Genomic DNA, 24,214 nt, shown 5'->3' with positions numbered 1-24,214 from the left:
CACTATTTTCAGGAGTCAAGGTTCCCAGTTATGTCGCGGGCTCGGTAGTTTCCTCAGTCTCTGCTTCCTCGGCTATCCCTTCCCCGGTCTCCTTCTCCTTGCTCTGCTTCTCGCCGTCGTTTGGCTCCTCGGCCTTAGGCTCGCCTTCTGCGTCGAACCCTAGCGCGTCCAATTCCCGGATTAATTCATTGATCTTGATAACTTTGGCAATCTGCTCTGGCAGAAGAGATCCGCCGGTCTCCTTTTTCTCTTTCAGTTCCTTAGCCTGTCGGAGCTTCTTCTTCAGTGTCCGGACTTTCTTCTCGTTCTCTGCCTCAGGGTCGAGTTCTTCCTTTGGTTGTTCCGCGGACGTCGTTGCATCGGTTGGAACATCCTCAGCGGCCTTGGCTTTCTTTCGTGCCTCGCGCCGTTTAGCGTTCTTGTTGGCGGCGGTAGAAGACTGTTGCGCCGGCTTGTCGTCCTTCAATCCCTCAGAGCCGGGGGGTGGCCCTTTGCCGCGACTGCGAAAGTTCTCGGCGGTGCGGTTTTTGTATTTTTCGACATCTTCGGGCGGGCGGTAGCCGGGGCGGATTTTGATAGCCTTCCTCGTACTGCCATCGGCTCTTCTAGATTCAGGAATATGGCGCTCCCCACTCGTCTCGTCCGTCACGATACCCGATGCGGTGGGTTGTGTCGACATGGTTGGTGGATAGGCTGCTTGATGAACTCGGTGATGAATGTGGGAGTGAGAAGCAAGACGTCAAACTTCAAGCAAAGAAACAGCCGGAGGGTCCGGAATGGTGGCGGTTGAGTTCTAAAGGAGGGTCATCTGGTTGGTGTATGGCTTGAAAGGCCTAGAGCACGAGGGCGCCGCGGGCTGGGAACGCCCCAATATTTCGGTTCGGGCTAGGTTTTGCTGAAATGACAAGCAGGTCTCGCGACAGATAACCACCTTCAAATGAGGGTGGAGTTGGCGGGGTTCACTTCGGGTGGGCTGCAAAATAATGCCAAGCCTTCTCGGCTGAGGAGAGCTTGGGCCAATCACCGAGTGTCCGGGTACTTCCGTGCGGCCTTTGAGGCTTCACTCAGTGGTCCATCCGGTTTTGCTCGTCGCAGCGCAAACCTTCTCGAAGCTCGCCCTCCAAGCACGACGTTAGTCCGGCAACAGCGTTCAATCAGGATCCCAACCATAGCCAAAATGGTAAGCCTAGAGTGATCTAGTACCCCGTGAGGAATGAATGTTTGCCCGCTAACAGTGGATTGACAGGCCACCGCGATCTACAAGCACGTCCCCTTCCAAACATCAGACCGTCACAACGAGCACGATCGAAGCTAACTTCACCATTAGCACCCTCTTCCGGAGGAACTGGACGATGCTGGGCGTGGTATTTGCTGGCGCTTTCGCCTTCGAGCTGTACGTGGCCGCGTGGAACCAAGGACCGTCGAGGGAGGGCACGCAGTACTGACAAAAGTTGCTCTAGTGGTTACGATAAAGTAATGAACAAGGTCTGGGACAGCAACAACAGGGGGGTATGGACATTCAAAACTGTAAATTTTTTCTGCGGCGTGTGCTAACGACAGTGTGTAGCGCCAATGGAAGGATATTCGCCACAAATATATCGAAGGCGGGGACGAGTCTGAGGAGTAAGAGAGACATTGAAGGGAGATCGCATATCAGAGGCGCATCATGGTTGACCCGGTGTTGACAAACGCTCGACCTTGTATATTTGGTTCTCGAGACACTCGGAAGGGATAGAAGGGGGGTCAAAAACAAATTCCAGTTTCATGGCGTGTCCGGTGTTCTGTGCAACGGGCGAATATCTCCCCGGGCAAAGCTAAGTAACCAAGTGCCATGAACCCACGCTCTTCCCCTAATGCTCTTGAATGAGCCGTTTGGCTTCACATGGTTGCGCTGGACGATGTGAGCAGTCCAGGCAGTTTAGCTTGCTGTGTCCCCCAGCTTTTGGATCGTCAATTTTTACTCCAAGGTATCCGACCAAAGGCCTCATTCCATGGCCCCTAGACTGCTTATAAGGTGTCGCGGGACTAAGCACTCCCAGGCAACAACATTGGTTGCGCCTCACTCCCTGTCTGGCGGCTGCAAAAGTACCTCTAATGGGCCTCCCGAATTTCCTTATGATATAAAGTACCTAGGCCAGCTACCGGGCGCTCTTGTCCGGGGATTCTTACCACCCGCGAACCATTTCCGTCCTCGAGTCTCCCCGTTTCATGGTTAAGAGGGGATTTGATTTTATTCTTCGTAACCAGTAGTTACCTGCTTGTTATGTGTGGTGAGGTAAGCTACCTAGGTACATGCCCCCGTCGTCCTCTGCCACCAGTGCGCTGGAACACGCCACCGGTCCCTCGCAGGGCCAAGAGCGCCCCACGAGCACGGCCCACCCAGAGCCCCTCCATCAACGCATCACATCACTGACCCAAGCATTCCTAGCAGCTGTGCTCCATCAGCCTCTCAACCAACAGGTTAACAGATCATCTCGACTTTTTCTGGTGACTTTTTTCTTTTTTCGTCTCTTTTTTCTTCTGCTGCCGACTCTCTCCCACCCCACAGCCACCCGCACGATTCGACCATACCCAACGACAAGATACTTCTGAATCTCGATACCCGCCGAGGTCGCCCACATGACAGCAACATAACATCACCCCCCAGGATCGTTTCATTGCGATGGGAACCCCTATGTCAACCCAGGAGCAGCAGCTCTGCCAGCTTCTACTCGAGCTCCCCGTTCGCCATGACTTCCGTTTCACCGAAGATGCCGCCCACGAGCTGTTGACTGCGCTGTTTTGGTGCATGGCCGGCGGCAAGTCCGATTACATGGGCCTTTTCTTCCCAACAGGAGGGCCGGCCCGGAACGGGACGCTCAAGCTTCGCGAAGCTCAAGGCGCGGTCGAGGGCGCCGAATACACCGAAGCATCCCGCGGCAAAGCCTGCGGGCACATATTCAAGCAGGGCGAAGCCTCATACTCATGCAGAACATGCGCCGCTGACGATACCTGTTGTTTGTGCAGCAAGTGCTTCGAGGCCACCGACCACACGGGACACATGGTTCGGATCAGTATCTCGCCGGGAAACAGCGGCTGCTGCGATTGCGGCGATTCGGAAGCATGGAACAGGCCCATGTTCTGCACAATACACTCGATATGGGAGGGTGAAGGGAAGGGCAAGGGCAAAGAGGCGCACCCGCTGCCCGAGGACCTCGTCGCCAGCACACGCATGACCATTGGCCGTGTGTTCGACTACCTCTGCGACGTCATTTCATGCTCGCCGGAACAGCTGCGCCAGGTCAAGACAGTCGAGTCGATCGAACAAGATGAGAAAATGTCTAGGCTGTCGCCAACATACTGCGGCGGTGATACGGAGCCGCCCGGGGAATACGCCGTGTTGTTGTGGAATGACGAGAAGCATACTATATTCGACGTCCGGGACCAAGTCGCTCGCGCCTGTAGCACAACGATGCACAATGCTATGAATAAAGCCTACGAAACCGACGGCATCGGAAGGAGTCTCTTGATGTACGACGCAAGCATAGAGAAGCTCATCGAGGTGGCAGATACACTCGAGAAAATCCGAGTCACAGTGACCATCCGTTCTGCTAGGGACACATTCCGAGAACAAATGTGCGACACCATGATCGAGTGGCTCAGGGATATTTCGGGATGCAGTGTCGGCGGGGATCATCAACTTTTACGTCGGGTCGTGTGCGAGGAGATGCTCAAGCCCTGGCGCAAAGGGAGCCCTGCAGCCAACGCGATTGTCGGCAAAAGCGGCATCGACGATGAAGACATGATAGAGCGGGAAGGCCGGGGTGTGAACGAATTTTACCATGAGCAGGAAAGAATTCTTCTCCAGGCTCGCCAGACGGCCCGGGCTGCCCGTCGAGAAGCCGCAGAGGGCGACGCGAGCGACGACGATGTTGAGGATGAAGATGAAGATGGGGCCGGCCACACGCCCGGCAGCGACAGTGGGGAAGATGACGGCGATGACGACGACGTTATGATGGTGGACGCCCGAACAGACGGAGATGTACCCATGCAGGACTGGCGGCAAGACACGGCGCTCGAGGAGGACGAAGCTACAGTTGCTGGCTACCCGCCCCCTCCTCCACCTCCTCCTGTGCCGCGTCGCACCGCGCGCGAGCGAGAACTCACTCCCTCAGACTCCGATACTGCCGAGCCTCTCATCGCCCCGACGGTGTACGCAAAAGCGCTCTTGGAAATCCCCAAGACTCCTGGCGCACCAACGGCCGAGGCCGCACCACCTCCCAGGCCCGGCCAGTACTGGCTCGCAACACCGGTCGGTTACGTGGAGCAGGAAGACATCCCAGCCGCTGAAAACCTCTTCGAGAGAGTCCGCCTGGACTGGCTGATTCTCTTCGACCTCAGGATGTGGAAGAAGGTCCGTAATGATCTGCGGTCGCTTTACATCTCCACTGTCGTCACCATCCCGGAGTTCAAGCGCGTTCTCGGCCTACGGTTTGCCGGTCTCTACACCACGCTGGCCCAACTATACCTCATCGGCGATCGGGAGCCTGACCACTCCATCATCAACATCTCCCTTCAAATGCTCACCACCCCTTCGATCACGGCCGAGATCGTGGAGCGCGGCAATTTCCTCACCAGCCTGATGGCTATTCTCTACACTTTCCTGACCACGCGGCAGGTCGGACACCCCTGGGATGTGGCGTCCAACGCCGTGTTGTCCTTTGACACCGGCTCTGTCACAAACCGGAGGATGTACCACTTCTTCCTCGATCTCAAATACCTATTCGGTTCTGCCCACGTTCAGGAACGTCTCAGGACAGAAGAACGGTATATGATGCAGTTCTTGGACCTTGTCAAGCTGCACCAGGGCATTTGTCCCAATGTGCGGGCGATGGGTGATCATGTGGAGTACGAAGCGGACAGCTGGATCAGTGCCTCTCTTGTCACGCGCGAGGTCAACCGGTTGTGTCGGCAGTTTGCCGAATCCTTCCGCAATGTCAAAGAGCAGGATTCTCTCTATGTGCTGCGGGCGATCCGCCTTGCGGCCAAGGCGGTCATCATCAACTCGATCGGAGCCGAGCGCGGCAGGTTCAGCCACTCCGAGATCAAAAATGAGGTCACTTTCAAGACGCTCACCAACTTCGAATTCGAGTCGCCCGACCGTAATTTCGATGTCGTCAAGTTCGTGGTCGAAGAAGAACACATCAGTTTCCATCACGCCCTTCACTACACCCTCTCGTGGCTTATCGAGTGTGGCAAGGCGATGCCCATCGAACAGCTCAAGGCACTGCTAAGCTTCACAGCCCAGGAGCTTATGATGAAGCCTCGGTCCATGGGCAAAAAGACGATGCCTCGCTACGGTGACGAGTATGGCCCGGAGGACTACCTTATGGCTGCCTTTGACTTCCCCCTGCGAGTGTGTGCCTGGCTCGCCCAGATGAAGGCTGGCATGTGGGTAAGGAATGGTCTGAGCCTGCGCCATCAAGCAGGTACCTACCGTGGTGTTGGCCAAAGGGACGTCTCACATCAACGGGACATCTTCCTGCTGCAGACCGCAATGGTGGTCTGCGACCCCAGCCGTGTGCTTGCCTCCATGGTTGACCGCTTCGGCATGGAGAATTGGGTCAAGGGCATTTTCGAGCAAAAGTCGAAAGCCCAAGATGACACTCAGCACTTGGACGTTGTTGAGGACATGATTCACCTCTTGATTGTTCTCCTCAGCGACAGGACTTCGCTCATTCCGGCGGAGGAATCCCAGAGCCCTCACGTCGCCTCCATGCGCCGCGATGTTACTCACGTCCTGTGCTTCAAACCTCTGTCGTTCTCGGATATTTGCGCAAAGCTTCCAGACAAGTTCCAGGAGCAAGAAGATTTCCACAAGGTGCTGGACGAGATGACAACCTTCAAAACACCAGAGGGCCTGACAGACGTCGGCACTTTCGAGCTCAAGCCAGAATACGTGGAAAACCTCGACCCGTACATCGCGCACTACAACAAGAACCAGCGCGAAGAAGCGGAGACGGCATGGAGGAGATCCATGGCCAAGAGGACCGGCAAGTCGTTGGAAGACATCGTATACGAGCCAAAGCTGCGGCCAATCCCATCAGGGGCGTTTGCTGGCCTCAGCGGGTTTACAACTACCGGCATGTTTGCACAGATCATTCACTACTCGCTTCTCTACACCCTCGTCTACTCTCGCCTCACTCCCCAGGTCCCGTCGACGCGCGTGGAGACATTCCTACAAGTGGTGCTGCATCTAGTCCTTATTGCCATTGCCGAGGACAAAACGAATGAGGACCATCAGCCTCAACCATCATTCATCGCTACTGCCCTTACCCAACAGGCGCTCAGTGTGCTCACTCCCGATTCGCCCAATTCGAAAACGATCGTGTCCTTGTTGAACCTGATCGCCACCAAGGAAGAATTCAAGTCATGCCACCCCAAAGTTGCCACGATTCTTCGGAGGATGCAGCAAAAGCGGCCCAAGGCGTTTGAGTCCAGCTACGAGCGCCTTGGCCTGTCTGTAGACCGGATGGGCGCGGCTTCGCCCGCGGCTAGCAATGTGGATGAAGAGCGTGAGCGTAAAAAGCGGGCGGCACTTGATCGTCAAGCGAAGGTTATGGCGCAATTCCAAGCTCAGCAAAAGAGCTTCATGGAGAACCAGGGCGATATTGACTGGGGAGAGGTCGAAGACCTCGAAGATGACGAACACATGCTTCCTATGGAGGAGCACCGTGAGTTTTGGAAGTACCCGTCAGGTACTTGCATTCTGTGCCAGGAGGACACGGATGACCGGCGCTTGTATGGGACCTTTGCCTACTTTTCGCAGAGTTCTATCCTACGGCAAACGGATCTGCAAGATCCCGACTTTGTTAGGGAGGCATTCAACACGCCCGATAACCTCGACCGGTCCGCGGACGCCGTACGCCCATTCGGCGTGGCACGGGAGAACCGCAAGATTGTCCAGAAGGTGAACCAGAAGGGCGAGACATTCGAAACGGAGCGCCAGGTCATCGGAAAGGGGTTTCCCGCTGAGTACTCTCGCCCCGGCCCAGTGTCGACGGGGTGCGGCCACATGATGCACTACCACTGCTTCGAAGCCTACTTCGAAGCCACCGTGAGGCGCCACACCCAGCAGATCGCAAGGCACGCCCCGGAACAAAGTCACCGGCTCGAGTTTGTATGCCCCCTCTGCAAGGCTCTTGGCAACGCGTTCCTACCCATCATCTGGAAGGGTCGAGAAGAGTCGTATCCCGGGCCCCTCATCCCATCCACAGATTTCTCGACTTTCCTCGACACCGAGCTTCATTCAGGATATTACACTCTCGGCGCGTTCCGCCCACCAGACCACGTACAGGCCGATTTCGCATCCTACACTGCCCAGCATATCATTCACAACCTCGCAGAGAAGTCGTCTCAGCTTCTAGATGAGGCGTGGGTCGACACGAGCTCCCAGCCTACCTCAGCCGGGGCATCGTTCAGCGAGACGCCCATTGCCTCACCTCCGGAACAAAGCACGCGGGCGACAACGCCCGATGCCAGCAGCGCCATGAGAGAGCTCGCCAGTGTCTACCGACGGCTTAGAGACACGTTGAGGAAGAATGACATCTCGTCCAGGCATCAGTTCAAGCCGCCCGAGCAAGACCCGAACGAGCTATACGGAAGCGACGCATTAGCGCAGTCTGTTGGGTTCTCCATTTCTGCTGTAGAGATCCAACAGCGCGGCGTGGAAGCCGAGTACGGGATGACCTTTTTGGAGAGGATCCCGGATCAAGTCCTCACACAACTGCGTATCCTCAGCGAGACCGTAACTTCGTTCATCGCGATTGGGGGCTTACGTGAAGCCGGCCAGAACAAGGTCGACACCGAGTACCGCCGAGACTGCGAACGCCAGCATTGCCAACTGTTTATGGCGCAATATCTGGGCGAGGAAGCCGAGCACACCAGATTCCCGGCCAAGAGCTACCCGCCCCTCCTCAGTCTAGATCCCTTCATTTTCCTCTGCGAGACCGTTTTTGCGGTTGTCCCGGCCCAGAACTACGACATTGCGCATATTGTACGCCTTTGCTACCTAGCTGAAATCACCAAGGTTGCGTACCACCTCACCCGCAATGTCCCACCAGCGCTCTTCTTTCAATTCCTCGCCGGCCGAGAGGAGCTCGACCCATCCACGGCTCGATTTGTAGCGTTCTGCGAATCCCTCTGTGCCATCGACCTCCAGTGCGCCACGGAGCCGGTGCTGGACTCGGTGCCGGAGATCGAGCGGCCAAAATGGGAGAACGCGGCGTTCTGTCAACCCGGCTTGGACACTTGGGACTCATGGTACATCTTCCTGCGCAAATACGCTCTCGCATTCCTGCGCAAGTGTGTCATGCTCCTGCATGTCAAGTACGGTGTCAACTTTAACAGCCGGGTTTCGCCCAACCCGGAGCAGCGCGAGCTCGAACGGTTGACCGAGACCCTTCGTGTTCCGAGCCTGGACGAGATGCTCACTGCCCTTACACCGGAGCTAGGCGCTCAATATGGTTGGCCCGCCAGCACGCCGCGGCTTGTTGCCGGATGGATAAAACACCAGACGTTGTGGCCCTATAACGGAGATAATAAGCACCTGCCTCAATCATCCCTCCTTAGCCACCCGGGCATTTTCGAGTTAGTTGGCCTGCCCAAAAACTACGACACGCTCATCGAGGAGTGCACGCGCCGCAAATGCCCCACCAAGAAGAATAAAGATCTGAGCGACCCAATGATCTGCCTGTTCTGCGGCGATATCTTTTGTGGCCAAGCCGTCTGTTGCACCAAGCTTGTCAAGAATGGTCGGCACAGCGAGCCACGGATCGGCGGCGCCCAGCAGCATATGCTCAAGTACGTTTACCCCTTTTTTGTCATTTCCCCTCTCTTTCCAGTTTGGCTAACCTTTTTTTTCCCTACTCCCAGATGCCAGAAGAACATTGGTCTCTTCATCAACATCCGCAAGTGCGCCGTATTCTACCTCTCGGGTCGCTCCGGCTCCTTCAGCCACGCCCCCTACATCGACAAGTTCGGCGAGATGGACATGGGCCTTCGGTTCAATCGGCAGCTATTCCTCCACCAAAAGCGCTACGATGCCATGCTTCGGAACCTATGGCTAAGCCACGGTGTGCCCAGCTATATTGCCAGGAAGCTGGAGGCGGATATCAACATCGGAGGGTGGGAAACCATTTAATGTCTGTCTCTCGGGGCCGGAGATGGTGAGTGGAGCGGGTGAGTGAGACCACGGGTTATGTGATTTTGTGCGTGGCTCGTCTCCTCTGGTTTGATTTTGGGCAGAGCCGGGGCTGGTTCATGGGTTTTTCGGAGTATTAGGTGATGCCTCGAATTAAAAGCGGGGAGGGAGGTCATGCATGGTTTGGAGTTTTACAGATATTCGTAAGATATTCGTACAGAATGGGAACCTGTTATATTCCATGGAGAGATCCCAAATCCCAAGTTTACCTTTGATTTGGCTCCGGTCGGTGTGGGAACACGGGACTGTAGATGCAACCTGAACGTAGCTGTCCACACTTCTCACAGTTATTAAAATTCTCTCGCCATAGATATCGATCCGACTGCTTCCCCGTGAAATCCCAAACCGCTGTTTCGGAGAGGATCGATCAACTCTTCGCAGCAAAACCCAACCCCTGAAATTGAATGAACCACCCCCCTTCCCTCCAAAAGAGAAAGGAAAAATCAAGAGGAAATAGAATATAAAGCCGGGGCAGTCAATTTAAAAAGTTAGCCGAACGAAAAAGGTCGGATCATCCATCCATGACGGAAAAAAAAGCAAAAAAGAACCGATCCACCCAGGGGTCGAACCTGGAACCTCCTGATTCGTAGTCAGACGCTCTGCCATTGAGCCAGCGGACCTTCTTAGAATTGCGTAGCCAGATATCCGTTACTTGACTGGGAGTAACAGGTTCTCAGCACCGGTCGCTTGTAGTACCTCTTTTTTCACTGAAGATGGTTGCCCGCTCCCCTAACAACCATCCAAGCTAACCATCACACAAGGTTGTGAAGGACAACCACCAATTTTAAAACTCATTGGGGGGTATGTAGCTCTGAAAGTTGGTTTCTATCAACCGGCATGGTTGCCTCTTCCTGAGCCGATGGATGTACAAAACCGAACCAAACCAATTTTGACTTACACATTCAGCACCGGTGGTCAGAAGGGAGCTGCTTCTTCGCCACAAGCCTTCCAAGTGAATACTTTGTATTACTATTAACCCCACACTGGGCATCGTACTGCTCGCGCTATCGATACAGTTTGCTTCCGTTTTTAGCACCATTCCCGTCCGACTAAGCCAAAATTCCAGGTAGACAACGCCCAATCCTACGACCAATCCCCCTTTAAACAAAACAGACACCGACTCATCGTGTACTCCATGGACCGCTATACATCGCCCGCATAACCCCCACGTTTGTTTCCCATCCCTCAGCCAACCTGTCCAGCAGGTGTCCCCCCCTTGCTTCTTGCTCGCCATCCGCCAACCCAGCCAGCCGCTCGATCAATCCATCATTTTTCCGTTCGCTATTAGCACCGGCCTCGCCATCCAGCCCACACCCGCCACCATTAACACTCTCAGTTCTCTCTTCCGCGCACGGCTCTTCCTCCTCATTAGCCTTCCTCATTCTAACCCACTCATATCCTAAAAACGCCGTACGCCTCCTCACCTCCATGGCAACCCCCTTTGTCTCCCGGTCCCGTAAAAGCTTGTCCCGCGCGCGCTTGCGCTCCGGTTTCCGCTTATCGCCCCGTCCAGCGCCACCGGGGGTAAACTGCAAGAAAAAGTCTTGGAGGCATACACGCTCGGCGTCCGTCGTGGACGGTAGCTGCTCGAGGTATACCTCGAGCGCGTGCATTTTGGTTTCAATATCGTGGGGCGGCATTGAAAGGATCGTAAGCGCGAGGTTTTGCAAGGTGTATGGCAGCCGGCGGAGCATGACGAAGTGCTCTTGCGATGGTTGGACGGGAAATGCGGATGAGAAATGGGCCGACGTAACGGGAGATTCAAGGGACGGTAGGAGAGGAGGTGTTGAGTAGTTGTTGTAAGTCTGGAAGTAGTCATTGTGATCCGTCGGGGGCACGACAAGGGTGGTGGTCAGCGGATAGCACGCCGGAGACCAGCCGGGGCTCTGCATCGAGTATCCTGGAGAAGAGGGGAAGATTTCCGGGATACCTTCGGCGGCGCCGTCGTGGGCCCCATACACCACCACCTCATCATCCTCATGGCCCGTTCCGCTCTCGTCGGTTATCGATCCGCTGTCGTCAAAGTAATGAGTGTCGTTAACAGAGCGAAGCTTCGGCACCAGTGGTGGCTCGATTTGATGAAGGCGTTCCCAGGGGATGTGGCGGAACCACTTGTGCGCTTTGAGGTCCTCGGCGTCATAGGGAAACACATACCGGGCCGCAAAATCTCGTGTCTTAGTGGCACCCCCGGAAGAGGAAGAGGGAGACGAAGCAATCAAGTCTTTCATCCGGTATCGTTCGGAACATAATCGGTACTCTTTGTCCGTGATCAAGGACAGCATCAGGTGCTGGTAGCGCCGGGAAACTGCCGGGCGGGACGGAAAGCCAAATGTCTCGTGGTGGCGTACAATGTTCTCTTTGGTTTTCTGGCGTCCTTCTTCCGATAGGAAAGGTGTGTGCCCGTAGATGCACTCAAAGAGGATGATTCCGACACTCCACTAGTCACACCGGCCGTCATATCTCCCCTCGATCACTTCAGGGGCCATATATTGGCTGGTTCCCACCACACTCCTTGCTACTTGCCGTGTCCCACAACGGTTGCGCCAGCTCAGCAGTGCTTCTCCATCGTTCCAGTTTTTCTTGTCGTGCTTCTCAATGGCCGCTGCGGTGCTAGTCGGCTTCTTTTTCGTGCTCGACTTGCGAATTTCCTCCTTGTCTTCGCCATCCCCGTCTACTCTGAGACCCAATTTATTCACCAGGCTCTATCGTTGGCTACTGTAGTAGGTCGCATCGTGATACCACTGCCCGTCGAATGCGAGCCCGAAATCGCTGATCTTGAGGTGCCCGGATGCCGAGACGAGGAAGTTGTCGGGCTTGATGTCGCGATGGATGCATTTGAGCGAGTGTGCTGCTTCAACGCACAGTATGATCTCGGCTATATAAAAGCGCGCGACGGTTTCGGGCAGTATGCTCTCACGGATAAGTAGACTTAAAAAGTCTCCGCCTGGCATGTACTCCATCACCAAATATAGATTGGAGAGATCCTGAAAGCTGGCAACCAGGGGCACGATCCTAGGATTATTAGCACCGGCAGTTCTGATACTATGTGACCCCGGGAAGCAACGTACCATCTCGAGCCCTCGCTCGCTACCAAAATATCCCTTTCTGCTCTGAGATGACCCTCCTGGCTCGTCTTCAGCATCCTGTTCTTTTTGATCACCTTCATCGCATAAACCTGTCCTCTCCGGTGCTCTCTCACCAACTTCACCACCCCAAAACTACCCCTTCCCAACACCCTGACCGTCTCATACTCACTCGCTTGACCCCTGTGCGCTCCTGTCATGTTGTGTAGCCTCAAACTCTTTACCTTCACGTTCCTCATCTCTCGCAAGTACTCGCTCTCGCGGCGCCGGAATATCGCACGCGCCACCCGACTCTCGGCGCTGCTCATGGGCATCCCCCTCTCCCGGGCCCGGTTAAAAAGCTCTGTTTCCAGCACTTGCTGTCTCATCTGTCGTGGGGACGGGCCGGGCGCTAACAATTCGTTGAAGTGCGTTTCGAGATAGATTTTGGCGGCGGCTGTGCGCTCGACAGTCGCGATACTCGGTTGACTACAGCTGGGAGACCTTTTCTTGCTCAAACCAAGGTCGATATACCTCGATGGGGATATCAATGTAGTTCTGCTCGAGTCGGGACATGGCCCAAGTAGTGCCCGTGGGTCATTGGTTGGGAATGGCTTTGGATCGCGGCCGAGAGTGTTCGGGTCTTTGGCCGTGAAGGCTGATTTGGCGGTAGGCTTGTTGTCAACATCGCGATGGTGCTTTTGGGCTGTGCCTCGAGAAGCCGTGTCCTTGCTAGACCCGGAGTTTGACGGTGTGGTGGGGTTCGAATCTCCCGATGTCCCGGCGTCGTCGAAGGTTCCTTTCAGTGGGGGGCGAGCTTTGGGGCTTGGTCGGCGGACAACAGTTGGATCGGCGGGAGGGCGGAATATAGCATTCGACATCTTGTGAATGCCCGACATGACGGTCAACTTCGTGCTATGCTCCCCCTGAGGTGGGCTCGGCAACTCCGAAACGATATGTGGTTCGGATGCTAGCAGCACGCAGCGTCAGTAGGACGGGGCATCACCATTTGAAGAAACACCCACAGCTATTTGTCAACGATTTGAAAACCGTAACGACTTTGGCTGTTTTCCGGCGAAGTTTGGCAGAGAGAACCCCGGTTGGCTTAGACGAAGCAAGCGAGCAATTGCTGGGGACGAGGTGTTGAGATTTCTCTGACCCGCGTGACGAGTCTCTAGCCTGCCTCCGGTCAGGGAGAAGAAGTTCGCTCATGTCCATGCTCGGCCCATGAGACTGAGAGCGGTGCGGTGGATGGTGTGGACGGGGCGTCCCTGGTGATAATGATGAAAAATGCGGGAGATGCTGTTTGCAGCACAGTCCTGGTGCCACGAAAGACACCAACATATAATTCGCTGATTTTCGGCGGCCAACGTAAGAGGGAGTATGTGGCGTGCCTTAGGTAGCGCCTTCCTCCCCATCTCGTTTTGCTTTAGCCGATGCCGAATACAGGTTCAGGGGCAACCGGTGTGTGGGTGGTGACTGCCTCAATGATAAGCATCCAACACAAGGTACAAGCATCTTCACTATGTACCCGTCGCCATTCCCCGCCCCATGGGGCGGCAAAACCAAATTCGAGTGTGCGAGAAGTATTCGGGAACTCCCCAAACATTGTCAAAGATATCATTGCGCCTATGAACACACGAAGAGAGAGACAACATGATTAGACAAAGAAAATGCCGTCCGAAACTTTTCAGTTCGCCAACCCAGACGTAATGTAGACCTCGTCATCCGGTTACATCGTTCATCTGCTCTTCCTCCCATCGGTGATGGGCCTCTCGCAGACCACGCCAGGTCAGAGGTCTCCATGACACTATGGCGCTGCACATTAACCCCTTGACAGGAACAGCAAACCAGAGGAAATTAGGCGACCCGGACCCCGACACGCGAGTCATACATGGAAGATATAACAAAAGGAAATCGAACCCCCATGGTGTATAGACAGGCAACAACCGACGCCGCGCTCAAAAATACCGAGGGGGTAAGGCTCTTAGTACAGGGTGATCATCCTACTTAATCTCAATGAGCTTGACATCGAAGATAAGGGTGCTGTTTGCCGGGATGCCAGGAATCGCGCGGGAGCCGTAGGCAAGGTGGGCAGGAATGGTCAGACGACGCTCGCCGCCGACGGACATGCCGGCAATACCGACATCCCAGCCCTTGATAACCTCGCCCTTGCCAATCTTGAAGGAGAACGGCGCGCCCTTCTTGTTCGCTACATTACAGTGGGTCAGTGGTTGTCCAGTAAATATGAGAAAAAACAGTAACGGCCTGGATTGATGCCAACTTACAGTCAAAAACCTTGCCGTTCTGTAGCTTTCCGATGTACCGCATACCCACACGGTCACCGGACTTGGCGGTACGGCCAGTGCCAATCTTGCGGTCATCGACGGTCACGCCCTGAACCACCTTGACGCCGAGCGCGGCGCCCTTCTTGTCGCCTTTGTTCTCGGCCTTGTCCTTGGCAGGGCCGGTTGGGCCTTGCTCTAGATTCTTGGCAAATTGAACCTTCTTGTCGCCCTTAGCGGCGGAAGACTCCTTGGCCTTGACCTCGGCAGCCACAGCTTCGCCCTGGTTGTTCTTGAGCTTCTTCTGTTGCTTCTTCGAAAGCTTCTTCTCATCCTTGGCCATCAGCTCGTCGAGACCCTCGGCCGCCTCCTCGGCGACCCGCTTGTTCTTGCCCTTCTTAGTCTCGACAAGCTTAGGCGCCTCCTCATCGTCCGTGTCAATCTCCTTAATCCGGGGGGTGCCGTCAATGTCGTCGAGCTCATCGCTCATCTCGTCGGAGTCTTCGTCCTCAAGACCAGGGGGGAGATCGTACTCGTCGTCGGAGTATTCCTCGTCATCGTCATCGTCTTCCCCCTCATCCTGAGGCACGACATAGTTACCAGTCAGGTAGATGGTATGGGTACCCTTCACACTGAAGAAAACCTTCTCACCCTCGCCGACGGTAATGTCGATGGGCTGCTGGTAGGTCTGTGTCATATCACCGTTAGCATACCACCCATTTCTTATACTCCCGGAAGCCACAGACGGCTGTTTCTACTTACGCGCTCGGTGTCGAGGGTGCACACGACGAATTCCTCCATGTCGAAGTCAGGGGCCTCGTCCTCCTCCTCGTCACTCTCCTCGTCCTCGTCGCTCGCCTTACCCTTGCCCTTCTTTTTGGAGCCGTTGGGCTTGGAGCCTGCGTCCTCCATCTCGTCATCCGAATCCTCCTGGGTAGCCTCAAGAAGCTTTTTGAAGGCGGCCTCCCGGCGTGCCTTCTTGGACTTGGAAGGGTCGCTAGGACCGCCGTTGACCTCCTCCTCTTCTTCCTCGTCCGAATCCTCCTCGTCATCATCACCGCCACCAAGGAGATTCTGAAGGTAATCGTCTTCATCCTCATCGTCCTCATCATCGTTGACCTTGTAAATCTTCAGGGTTGAGCGAGGGACCGAAGGGACATTGCCCTGCCCATCGGTTTCTGGCGCCGCGGTCGGGTCAATGGCAGCCATTGTGATCCGGATCTGGGGGCGATTGTAAGTTTACGCTGCACGCGCGCGAAAAAAGTCAGGTTGGGGACGTACCGTCGCCGGAAACTCGATCTCGGCAGGCACCAAGACCTCCCCCGTGGGGACCTCGAGGCCGTACACGGCAACGGGAAGAAGGGACGACATTGTGAATGAGAGTAATCGGTGTCGGATTGACCAATTATTGTGGCTAAGCCCGATAATTGAAGTCGAATAAATACCGAAAAACGATGTCGTCGCAAAGAAAAGTCAACACGGATGCGAAGGGGAAAAAAGTCAAGAGGATCCCAAGCTTCAAGTCGCAGCGGCTTGGGCGAAAAGGTCAAGTCCTGTTCCCCAAGTTCGCTCGATGCCAAAAAAATTTGGAGCCGCTCCACAGTTCGTCCCCGATAAGAGTCTATCGCCCCACTCGCTTCCAGGCCAACCGCGTCGAACCCCGCAAACGCAGCCACCGCCTACCACTTGGGGCTTAGGCGCCTCTATCGCCATGTTTTGGGGCCGTTGCAAACGGCCCGCTGAGCACCAATGCGCGTGCTCATCGTCCCGTTTGATCCTGTATTTTTAGCCTATCGGTGCTCAAGTCATCCATATCAGCCCAGAGGCCTGCTCACATACAATCGACTCCAGCGCGGGACCGACTACCCGCCTTCCACTCGGAGCCAACGACGGGTGCACCTGGACAGACTGTGGACTTTTCTTCCTGTTTTCAAAAAGACTGGTACCCATGGATTAAGACCCAGCTAAAGTACACTACTTTGTCAAGCTACTTCGTACAAAAATCCCTTTCCAATCTCGACCTGTCCCGGATAAAATAGTTCCAATGCCATCAACGATCCTAGGTACGGTTTCCGCCAGTCTCAATTTCAAGCTTCCTTGGTCTTTCCAACTCCCATAAGCATGGCCTTTAGAACCTGCCACAAGACGCCCAAGGTTACCGCAGTTTTCCCAGTGTCATATCTCTGCGCCCTGTCTCCCGTGTCCGTCGCCATCAGGGCCAGCTCAACTACTGGCCCTGGAAATCGGCTAGTCGTCCGAGCGTAAGCTGCGACCAGGTCATTCCCGTTGGTGACTCCCCCTATGACCATACGTTGTTAGCCACCGAGCAAACGGCCTTCGACGGCGCGGAACGTCCCGAAGGGCAAACGCAGTGAAAGCAGGAAGGGCAGTTCGGAAGACCCACCACTACTCCAAATATTTCCATCCTTCACCCATCTGAACTCGCCACCAACCCATTTCACGTCGGGAAACTTCTTTTCCAGGTCGCCTTGCACCCCTCTCGGTCCGGACGCCTTCTTTCCGTTGAACACCCCGGCCGCGCCGCATAGATAGGCACCGGTACAGACACTCAGGATGTCGGTCCCAGGGTGGGCAGCGTGTGCGGTGAGCCAGTCCAGGGCGTCCTTCAGGTTGGAATAATCAACGGCCGGGTCCGGGCCCGGGACGAAGACGATGTCTAGCATACCCGGCTGCATCTTGGGGTCGGAGAAATGATGCGTGCAGGCAACGGAGGCAGAAGAGGTGAGCCGAATAAGCTCGCCGGGCTGGACCACGGAGATGTCTTAATTGAAGTACGAAGGTGAGTATATGCTCTCGGCCACGTAAGATAACAGGAAAAGTAGGGGAGTAGTTACAGGAGATCTCAACACTGGGAGCCAGGTTCATCAGGGGGCCTGGCACCAGGTCCTTGACAATAGTCAGATATTCGTAGCTCATGGTGCCGAAGATGTCGACGCAAGCCATGTCCAAGAGCTGGCAATCCGTGGGTATGAAGACCCCGATACGGATCTTGGGACGAGATTCGATAACCGCCATGTTCGCGATTTGAAAACGGGATAAAAGCCCTATGATGCGCTGCTTTGAATTTTTTGAATCGATACTTCTCGGGGGTGTCGTTCTGTCATGGAAGACATCACGAAAGAGTATTGTAGTATCTATTCACCTTAAATATGCGCATTCTCCTCCTACCTCCATCATTACCCCTAGATAGTATTGAAGCCATCACCGAAAGGCTCCGGAGCCTCGGCGCCGACACGCTACCCCGGACGACCGTGAGCACGGCGTTGACCACCGGGCCATTGGCCGGGTGGTCTGTCGGCTTAGCTCCTGATTGGCCAATGTCGATTTAACTTCCGAGTCGCTTCGGCACAACGTTTTGCGGCCACGCGGCGCACCAGGAGGCGGGAAAGCGCCACGACGATTGGATACCTGGCCCCATCACGGAGGTTCAGTTCAATAGTGAAACAGATTGAAGAAAGGCTGTTTACACTATGGTGAGCGAATTCGAGGGAATTCCGTTGCCAAGCCGGCGCTCGAAAACTGGACAGGGATCCAAATGATGATAACTTCCACTAGGTAACACATAACGTTACTTGAGACGTTATAGTTAGTTTCTCGAGGCGATAAAGGGACTTTATTGTCGGAGCCGAGAGCGTACATGGGTCTACAGAATTTGAGCTTCTCTCAGTCTTGGGTCGTTGACATAGCAGATCGTTTCGAATCAGATATGTCCATGCCCACACACAACCAAAAACCTATGCCTCTGTCAGTGACTTCATTGGAGCATTAGTTATCACCAAATAGGAAATACGCATTCCGAAACCCAAATGGACTCAAGAGTCCCTCGAAACAATCGACTCCACGCCCGGCTGTAGAGGATGTGTGTGAAGTATTTCCTTAACAATATTCTCCCTGCCTTATCTAATGCGAACCGAGTCACCAAACTCGCATACCCACAGCCACAATGTTCGGCTGAAACCCCACACACCAGAAACACCGCATCCGCCAAGATCGGGGCATCAGGGCTCGAGCCGCGTCATCTAGCGTATTCATTCCCCAATTTACCTCCCTCCCTACCTATCCATTTATTCCCACCGTTGACACAGGCAAGCCAAAGGCGAGCTCTTTCGTGGTATTTACCAGTGTATGGGAGCCATATCATCATGAATACACCGGTGTTAGGTCTCAGAATGCTGACAACACAGAGCACTCTCCCCAAAATAAACAGCTCCATCGACGACTAGGAGCCGTCAGCGATCCAAAATCCTTAAAGGCTCGCTAAATCGCCGACCAACGGGGATCAAGAAACGAAAAACGGCTTCGGTACAGCTCCCCGCCATTGACACGCGACAACACAGCGGATTGCATCAGCCAAGACTGAGGTGCAGCTGTGGAATCTCACCCTCTTAAAAGCAGAGGGGTCTGGCCTCGGCTGCTTCCACTCCGCCACAATCATCTGGAGGCGGCACAACGGCAGAGCGGCACAACGGCAAAAAAGAAGATTTTTCTCATTTTTCCTCTCTTTCAAGAGACTAGGAAATAGACAAAAAACTTCATCTGGAGTGGATGACCTGCCTAGGTGGGTGGATCTTGCACGCCCAAGTTGTTATTCGGCGCAAAGTCACGCTTGCTGGAGGTGAGGTTACGACGCATTGTATTCGTAGACAGTTTGATTACTCAAATACCATACACCCGGGTCCTGCACGGGACATGTGGCCCGGGTAACGAATTTCACCCTTTGCGTAAGCGTGCGACCCCTCTTAACGGCGCAGCTGCGGATGGAACTCAGGAAGATGACTTGAGGAGTGCGGCCGAGGAAATGAATGGACTCCCACAAGAGCCAACCTAGTCGAGCCCAGCATCCACAGCCACTACGCCAGCCTCATCTTTGCTCCGCCTGCTGTCGTCTGCTTCCACATCATTAAAGTTAGGCGTATTCTGAGGAGATTGAACCTTACGATGCAATGTATTCGTAACCCCCCTCAAACTCGGGCAGGCCTGCTGCAACATTGAAGGAAGAGGAGCACAGCACTGTTAAATGATGCAACGGCTGGTGAATGTCTCCCGCCCTGTTGACATGGGATTAAGTACACCTTCTAGTTGATGAGGAATTTGAAAGAAAAAGAAGTAACAGACAAGTAAGCAGTAGGGGTCGGTTGTATTTATGGGACAAGTTCATTTCGTGGTATCGTAGCCCAAAGCGAGCGTCGTGGTTCAATTCTTCACTCCGTCCCCTTCTCTACTGCCTAGGCCAATACCATGTCTCCAGAATAGCGATCCATATCCCCCCAACCTCCCCTATAATTAACACAATACATGATAATAAGCCTTTGTATCGGCATTCCGCCTTTCCCACACTCCCCAACTCCGCCATCCAAGTCATCCCACCCCAGGCCCACTAGGAAACAATCACACCCCCATCCGCCACTGTGAGCGAACGCCGTGATGATCCTCAACTCGTGTCCCTGCCTTACTTCCAGCTAGTATGTACACAGTTATAAGATTAAATATTAGGGGGCTTAGACGTGTGGTATTATGGGTGCACCCTGGGGAAACCCATCGGGTGTCCCCAGTCACGGATCATAGAGCCCCAGCGTCTTTGCATCATCCTCTACTTCCCTGACTGTCGTGCTCCACGCTAGGACTAGCACACTCCGGGTGCAACCAAGAGCATACCCTTCCTATCCCATCACGTCTGTTAATGCCGTGTTGTTTGTCTTCGTTGGGATCTTCTCGACTCGGCGCTGTGTCGTAGAATACGTGTGGGGTAGTACACCCGCGTCGTCATAAGCGCACACCTGCCGCCCCTTTCCTCTCCCCAATCTCCTTTTAAGCGAATGGCGCCAGCAAGGCGGGATATCGTCCGTGTTTGATGCCCTCCCAAGAACCCCTGCCGGTATAATGGTGTCTCCCCTTCTCCTGCTCCTGTAACTCCGATGGAAGCCGCCCAGCAAAAGACAAAGTGGGGACAAAAAATAATGGAAAAAAAAGTCGAACCCCATATCTAGATGCCAAATGCCGATGCCATGCCATGCATATCAACATTACGTCCGCATGATTTACATCCACGGGACTCTCAAGCCCCGTGCTGTAAGGAATAAAGACCGAAACGACCACCGACCCGAGTCCTGTCGTCAGGAGTCGAGTAAAATAAACATTCCCCAAAGAAGTGAAAAATAACGGGTTTCGGTGGTTGGCAGCGGTGTCGTAGGGTGTCGTGAGAAGAGGCGACCGGATTAAGCTCAGAGAGCATTACCCGCGAAGGCGGAGGGAGAAAAAAGCCGAATATATGGCCAAAATAAACAGGAAAGCCGCATTAAAAAGGTCGTTATCCACACGGGCGCATTATACCAACGCATCAACGTTGACCGACTTCGCCCTCCGCCGGGTCACCTTTTTGCTGACTGTATACACCAGGTCCAGTGTCCAGAAATGGCATATTTGGGCCTGAGCGCAAGGGATTGAGCCAAAAATTGGTGCGACTAGGGGAACCATGACATAGTCGATGAAGTTGGTCTTGACCTCCCTTCGAGAGAAGTGCATGCCCTTGAGCAAGCCGGCGTCACCCATTTCCTTCTCGCGGGTCTCAACACAGGTCTTGTGGAAGCTCTCGTAGAGGAAGAGGTAGAATGCAACCTCCATGAAACCGAGAGTGCGCAGGACATTACAAATGCTGTAGATCCAGGCAACTCCGTGTACATCACCGGTCCCTTCGGTAGCCCACATGAAGAGGGTGGAAGCGACGACGAGGATGGTCATCTGGACGGGCAAGAAGTGGGCTTCGAACATGCGGTGAAACAGGATGGCGATGCGTTGCCAGTCTGGCTCCTTCAGGGTGTCGGTCACAACGTCGGAGAAAATGCCGCTCTCGGGGACAGCCTCAGGATCCGCACCATCGATCTGCGACTGCGGAACGTAGTTATCGGAGTCGTCGTTCCTAATTCATGTTAGTTTATTGAGTCATTAACCAAATGTTAGAGCGACGTATAACCTACAGAGAGGTATGCAACGGCCGGAAAGCCCTCGAGGTGTGCTTCCTCTCCTTCCAAACCTCCACAAACTTCCTGATTGCGTAGCCAGTGTCGAGGGCACCCCACATGTGCCGCAGGGCCTGCTTGTACCGAGCGCGAATATCCATGACGAGACCGGGAAGGCCCTTGCCCCGGCCACCGCCGGTCACGTTGGTCTGGCTGACAGGGCTCATAACTGTGCGGACCGTGAGGTTGCCGTTCAGGGCAAAAAAGCACTTCAGGTACATGTGGAGATCCTCGCCAATGGCCTCTGAGTCACAATCCCAGCCGCCAACACGGTCGACAAGCTCGAGAGGCACCGAGTAGACGGATGTGGGCGGAGCAACGCTTGAACCCTTGTACAGGCCAGACATGCCGGCGGCGGACCAGAGGACATCGGCAACACGGACAATAGCCGGAACGTTGTGCGCGTTGCGGTCAAAGATGATGGGAGCCGAGTAGAGAGTGGTCGTCGCGGTGTCGGGATGGGCCACATGCATGGTCGTTACGTTTCCAAAGTAGTTGCAGGAGAGATGGCTGTCAGCTACACGAGACAAGACTGGTTAGCAGATCGTCCCCGAGTTGTGTTCAGAGGTTAGGAGGTACCTACCGTCGATGCCCGTGACGATGACATCCTTGCGCTGACCAAGAGCGTATTTCTCGCTCAGCTTGCGGGCAGCCCACGCCATATTGCTTCCTTTACCGGCCAGCTCACCAGGAATGTCGGGAGGATGTACGGTAAAGTCAATTGAGCGAAACTTCTTGGAGAACTCGTTGGTGAATCTGGTGGCCTTGGTCTCTGCATTGTGTTCCCGCTGTTCCATCGCGAGGAAGACCTAAATCATCGGGCGTCAGCAATGGGCACGTTGACCGATTTATGCAAGATAGACCGCAATGTTGTTTTGAACTTCACTGCGCCTCCAGGAAGTACATTTTAACCGCCAAATTGTTGAAGGACTCAACAATCGAAGGTCGGTGCACGATGGGTAACACCAGGTCAAGAAGGAAAAAGAACAAAAAGAGCGTGTAGAAAAGCGGCTTACATCGTAGGTGTTGCGAGCTTGGGGGTGCGAAGCCAGCACCTCGAGCGTCTCGCGGAGCGTGTCATTTTCCTCCTTGTAGTTCGGGATCACAATGGCGTGAATGACGCGGTCAGGCGCGATATCGCCGTCGGTATAGGTTTCCGGGTCCAAATCGCCAGCCTCGCTGCTCGAGGTCGAGCTAATGTCCCGCGATGAGGTCAAAGTCTCAGAGCTGGAGAGCGAGGTCGAGGAGCCGCGGCGACGGTGGCCAAACTTGATGTCCCTCAAGGCCCGAGTGCGTGCGGCCTTCTTGATATTCCGGTTGATGCTAAAGACGGCCCAGCAAGAGCGAAGCGGGAAGATGAAGACGAGGAAGTGAATAAGCAAGCAGTAGTATGTGAAGAGTTTGATCCAGAGGCCGCCGCTCTTCGGGTCGTGTTCTCGAGGCGCACTCAGGCTTTCGAGCGACTCGTATTTGAAGGTTTGCCGTCGGTTCTCCAGTTCTGTCGAGATAACCCAGTACGAAAGCCCAATTGTAGCGAGCATCGCAAGACCGCCGGCGCGCCGGCTGCACCACGTAAAGATCGACATCGTGACGATTGCGTTGGTGGTCCGATAAACAACGAAACAAAAGACCAGAACCCGCTAATTATGTCGCGAATCGGCAACGCCAACACGGGGACACGGTCGTTGGTATTCTTCGTTGTGGATCAAATGCGCCGGTAGGAATTGAAGGAAGGCGACGGCGAAATCGGGCGATAAAATGACCACGAGGCGTTAGGTTGTGGAGGCCCGTGTGGACAGAGGGGACGCGAGTCGAGATGGACTCGGCGTGGTGCTTCAACAGGTCCACAGGTCGCAAAGCTTCATAGAGGGGGAGGGTGGAAGGAGGGACTGCGGGAGGAGAGGGAAAAAGAGAGAAAGGAAAGAGAGAAAACCTTTGGGTGCAATGATAACCGTCTTGCGAAAGGCGGCGAAGTCGTGCTGTGCTGGGGGGTCCGTCGGGGGTGGGCGTGCTGGAGCTGAGGGTAGCTCGATGAAACCTTTGCAAAGGACTGGCCGCCCACAGCAACAGGGAAGGAAAAAGGGGGACCGCGCCCAGCGCCAACCCACGATGCACAGTGCTAGGGTGCTACCTCGGGCTAGCCTGAGCCTGGATGTGCAATGCCAGGAACAGGGGCAAGGTTCAGCGACCGAGTGGGGAATATTATGCCTGCCAATACACCCTGCGCCTTTCCTATTTAGGCAACAAATTTCCCATCCGACCTAACCAAGGCTCAACATGCCAGAAAACATTTCTTGCGAGCGGCAAAGCGAAAAATAGAACATTGGGTGTTCCTTGATGACGAGACCAGACGGGATGTGACGATTTTTTTCTGTCTTCATTTGATCCTTTGAAAAGAGAAAGGAGAAAGGAAAGCAAAAATGTCCATTCACAACTAGGCAGCTCGGTAGATACCTTATTTTTTTTTATCGATCGAACAACGAGCTGAGCGGTAGACATGAGGGAGCGGCTCCCGTTGGTGCCCCCAGTTAATTTTCTTCCTTCACATGGGATCGGCTTGCAGACCCAGAAATTTGGAGTTTTACAGAT

At 54.6% G+C, this 24,214-nt stretch overlaps 7 protein-coding genes and 1 non-coding gene across 8 annotated transcripts; 2 read left to right on the top strand and 6 right to left on the bottom strand.

Annotated features, from left to right (window-relative positions):
- Window positions 1-28: 28 nt before the first annotated feature.
- C8A04DRAFT_36309 (uncharacterized protein) lies at window positions 29-679 on the bottom strand (the record flags this gene model as incomplete). Its single annotated transcript, XM_062783480.1, has 1 exon — window positions 29-679. One exon carries the CDS (start codon window positions 677-679, stop codon window positions 29-31), a length of 651 nt encoding a protein of 216 aa, XP_062638111.1.
- Window positions 680-1,177: 498 nt separating this feature from the next.
- Window positions 1,178-1,627, top strand: C8A04DRAFT_27462 (cytochrome b-c1 complex subunit 9; the record flags this gene model as incomplete). Its single annotated transcript, XM_062780305.1, has 5 exons — window positions 1,178-1,180; window positions 1,247-1,263; window positions 1,328-1,393; window positions 1,461-1,509; window positions 1,568-1,627. The coding sequence occupies 5 exons, from the start codon at window positions 1,178-1,180 to the stop codon at window positions 1,625-1,627; spliced, it is 195 nt and encodes a 64-aa protein (XP_062638110.1).
- A 1,035-nt stretch (window positions 1,628-2,662) lies between these two features.
- On the top strand, window positions 2,663-9,181 carry C8A04DRAFT_11238 (uncharacterized protein; the record flags this gene model as incomplete). Its single annotated transcript, XM_062776893.1, has 2 exons — window positions 2,663-8,841; window positions 8,914-9,181. The coding sequence occupies 2 exons, from the start codon at window positions 2,663-2,665 to the stop codon at window positions 9,179-9,181; spliced, it is 6,447 nt and encodes a 2,148-aa protein (XP_062638109.1).
- Window positions 9,182-9,789: 608 nt separating this feature from the next.
- C8A04DRAFT_t57 lies at window positions 9,790-9,861 on the bottom strand. The gene has a single exon. It is a non-coding gene; the product is annotated as a tRNA-Arg (tRNA).
- A 282-nt stretch (window positions 9,862-10,143) lies between these two features.
- Window positions 10,144-13,515, bottom strand: C8A04DRAFT_36307 (uncharacterized protein; the record flags this gene model as incomplete). Its single annotated transcript, XM_062783479.1, has 7 exons — window positions 10,144-10,186; window positions 10,436-11,141; window positions 11,172-11,679; window positions 11,716-11,897; window positions 11,958-12,253; window positions 12,310-13,273; window positions 13,329-13,515. 7 exons carry the CDS (start codon window positions 13,513-13,515, stop codon window positions 10,144-10,146), a joined length of 2,886 nt encoding a protein of 961 aa, XP_062638108.1.
- Window positions 13,516-14,309: 794 nt separating this feature from the next.
- C8A04DRAFT_27458 (uncharacterized protein) lies at window positions 14,310-15,959 on the bottom strand (the record flags this gene model as incomplete). The annotated part of the gene is made up of 4 exons (XM_062780304.1): window positions 14,310-14,515; window positions 14,592-15,276; window positions 15,351-15,809; window positions 15,870-15,959. 4 exons carry the CDS (start codon window positions 15,957-15,959, stop codon window positions 14,310-14,312), a joined length of 1,440 nt encoding a protein of 479 aa, XP_062638107.1.
- A 716-nt stretch (window positions 15,960-16,675) lies between these two features.
- C8A04DRAFT_11198 (uncharacterized protein) lies at window positions 16,676-17,624 on the bottom strand (the record flags this gene model as incomplete). The annotated part of the gene is made up of 3 exons (XM_062776875.1): window positions 16,676-16,887; window positions 17,038-17,370; window positions 17,411-17,624. 3 exons carry the CDS (start codon window positions 17,622-17,624, stop codon window positions 16,676-16,678), a joined length of 759 nt encoding a protein of 252 aa, XP_062638106.1.
- A 3,309-nt stretch (window positions 17,625-20,933) lies between these two features.
- C8A04DRAFT_36304 (glycosyl transferase family group 2-domain-containing protein) lies at window positions 20,934-23,211 on the bottom strand (the record flags this gene model as incomplete). Its single annotated transcript, XM_062783478.1, has 4 exons — window positions 20,934-21,525; window positions 21,584-22,142; window positions 22,209-22,434; window positions 22,642-23,211. 4 exons carry the CDS (start codon window positions 23,209-23,211, stop codon window positions 20,934-20,936), a joined length of 1,947 nt encoding a protein of 648 aa, XP_062638105.1.
- Between the last annotated feature and the right edge of the window lie 1,003 nt (window positions 23,212-24,214).

The sequence above is a fragment of the Dichotomopilus funicola genome (assembly GCF_033296635.1).
Source record: "Dichotomopilus funicola strain CBS 141.50 unplaced genomic scaffold C8A04scaffold_21, whole genome shotgun sequence".
Lineage (NCBI taxonomy): Eukaryota > Fungi > Ascomycota > Sordariomycetes > Sordariales > Chaetomiaceae > Dichotomopilus > Dichotomopilus funicola.
The sequence above is the reverse complement of the archived record's forward strand: the minus strand, read 5'-3'. Positions and strand labels throughout refer to the sequence as shown.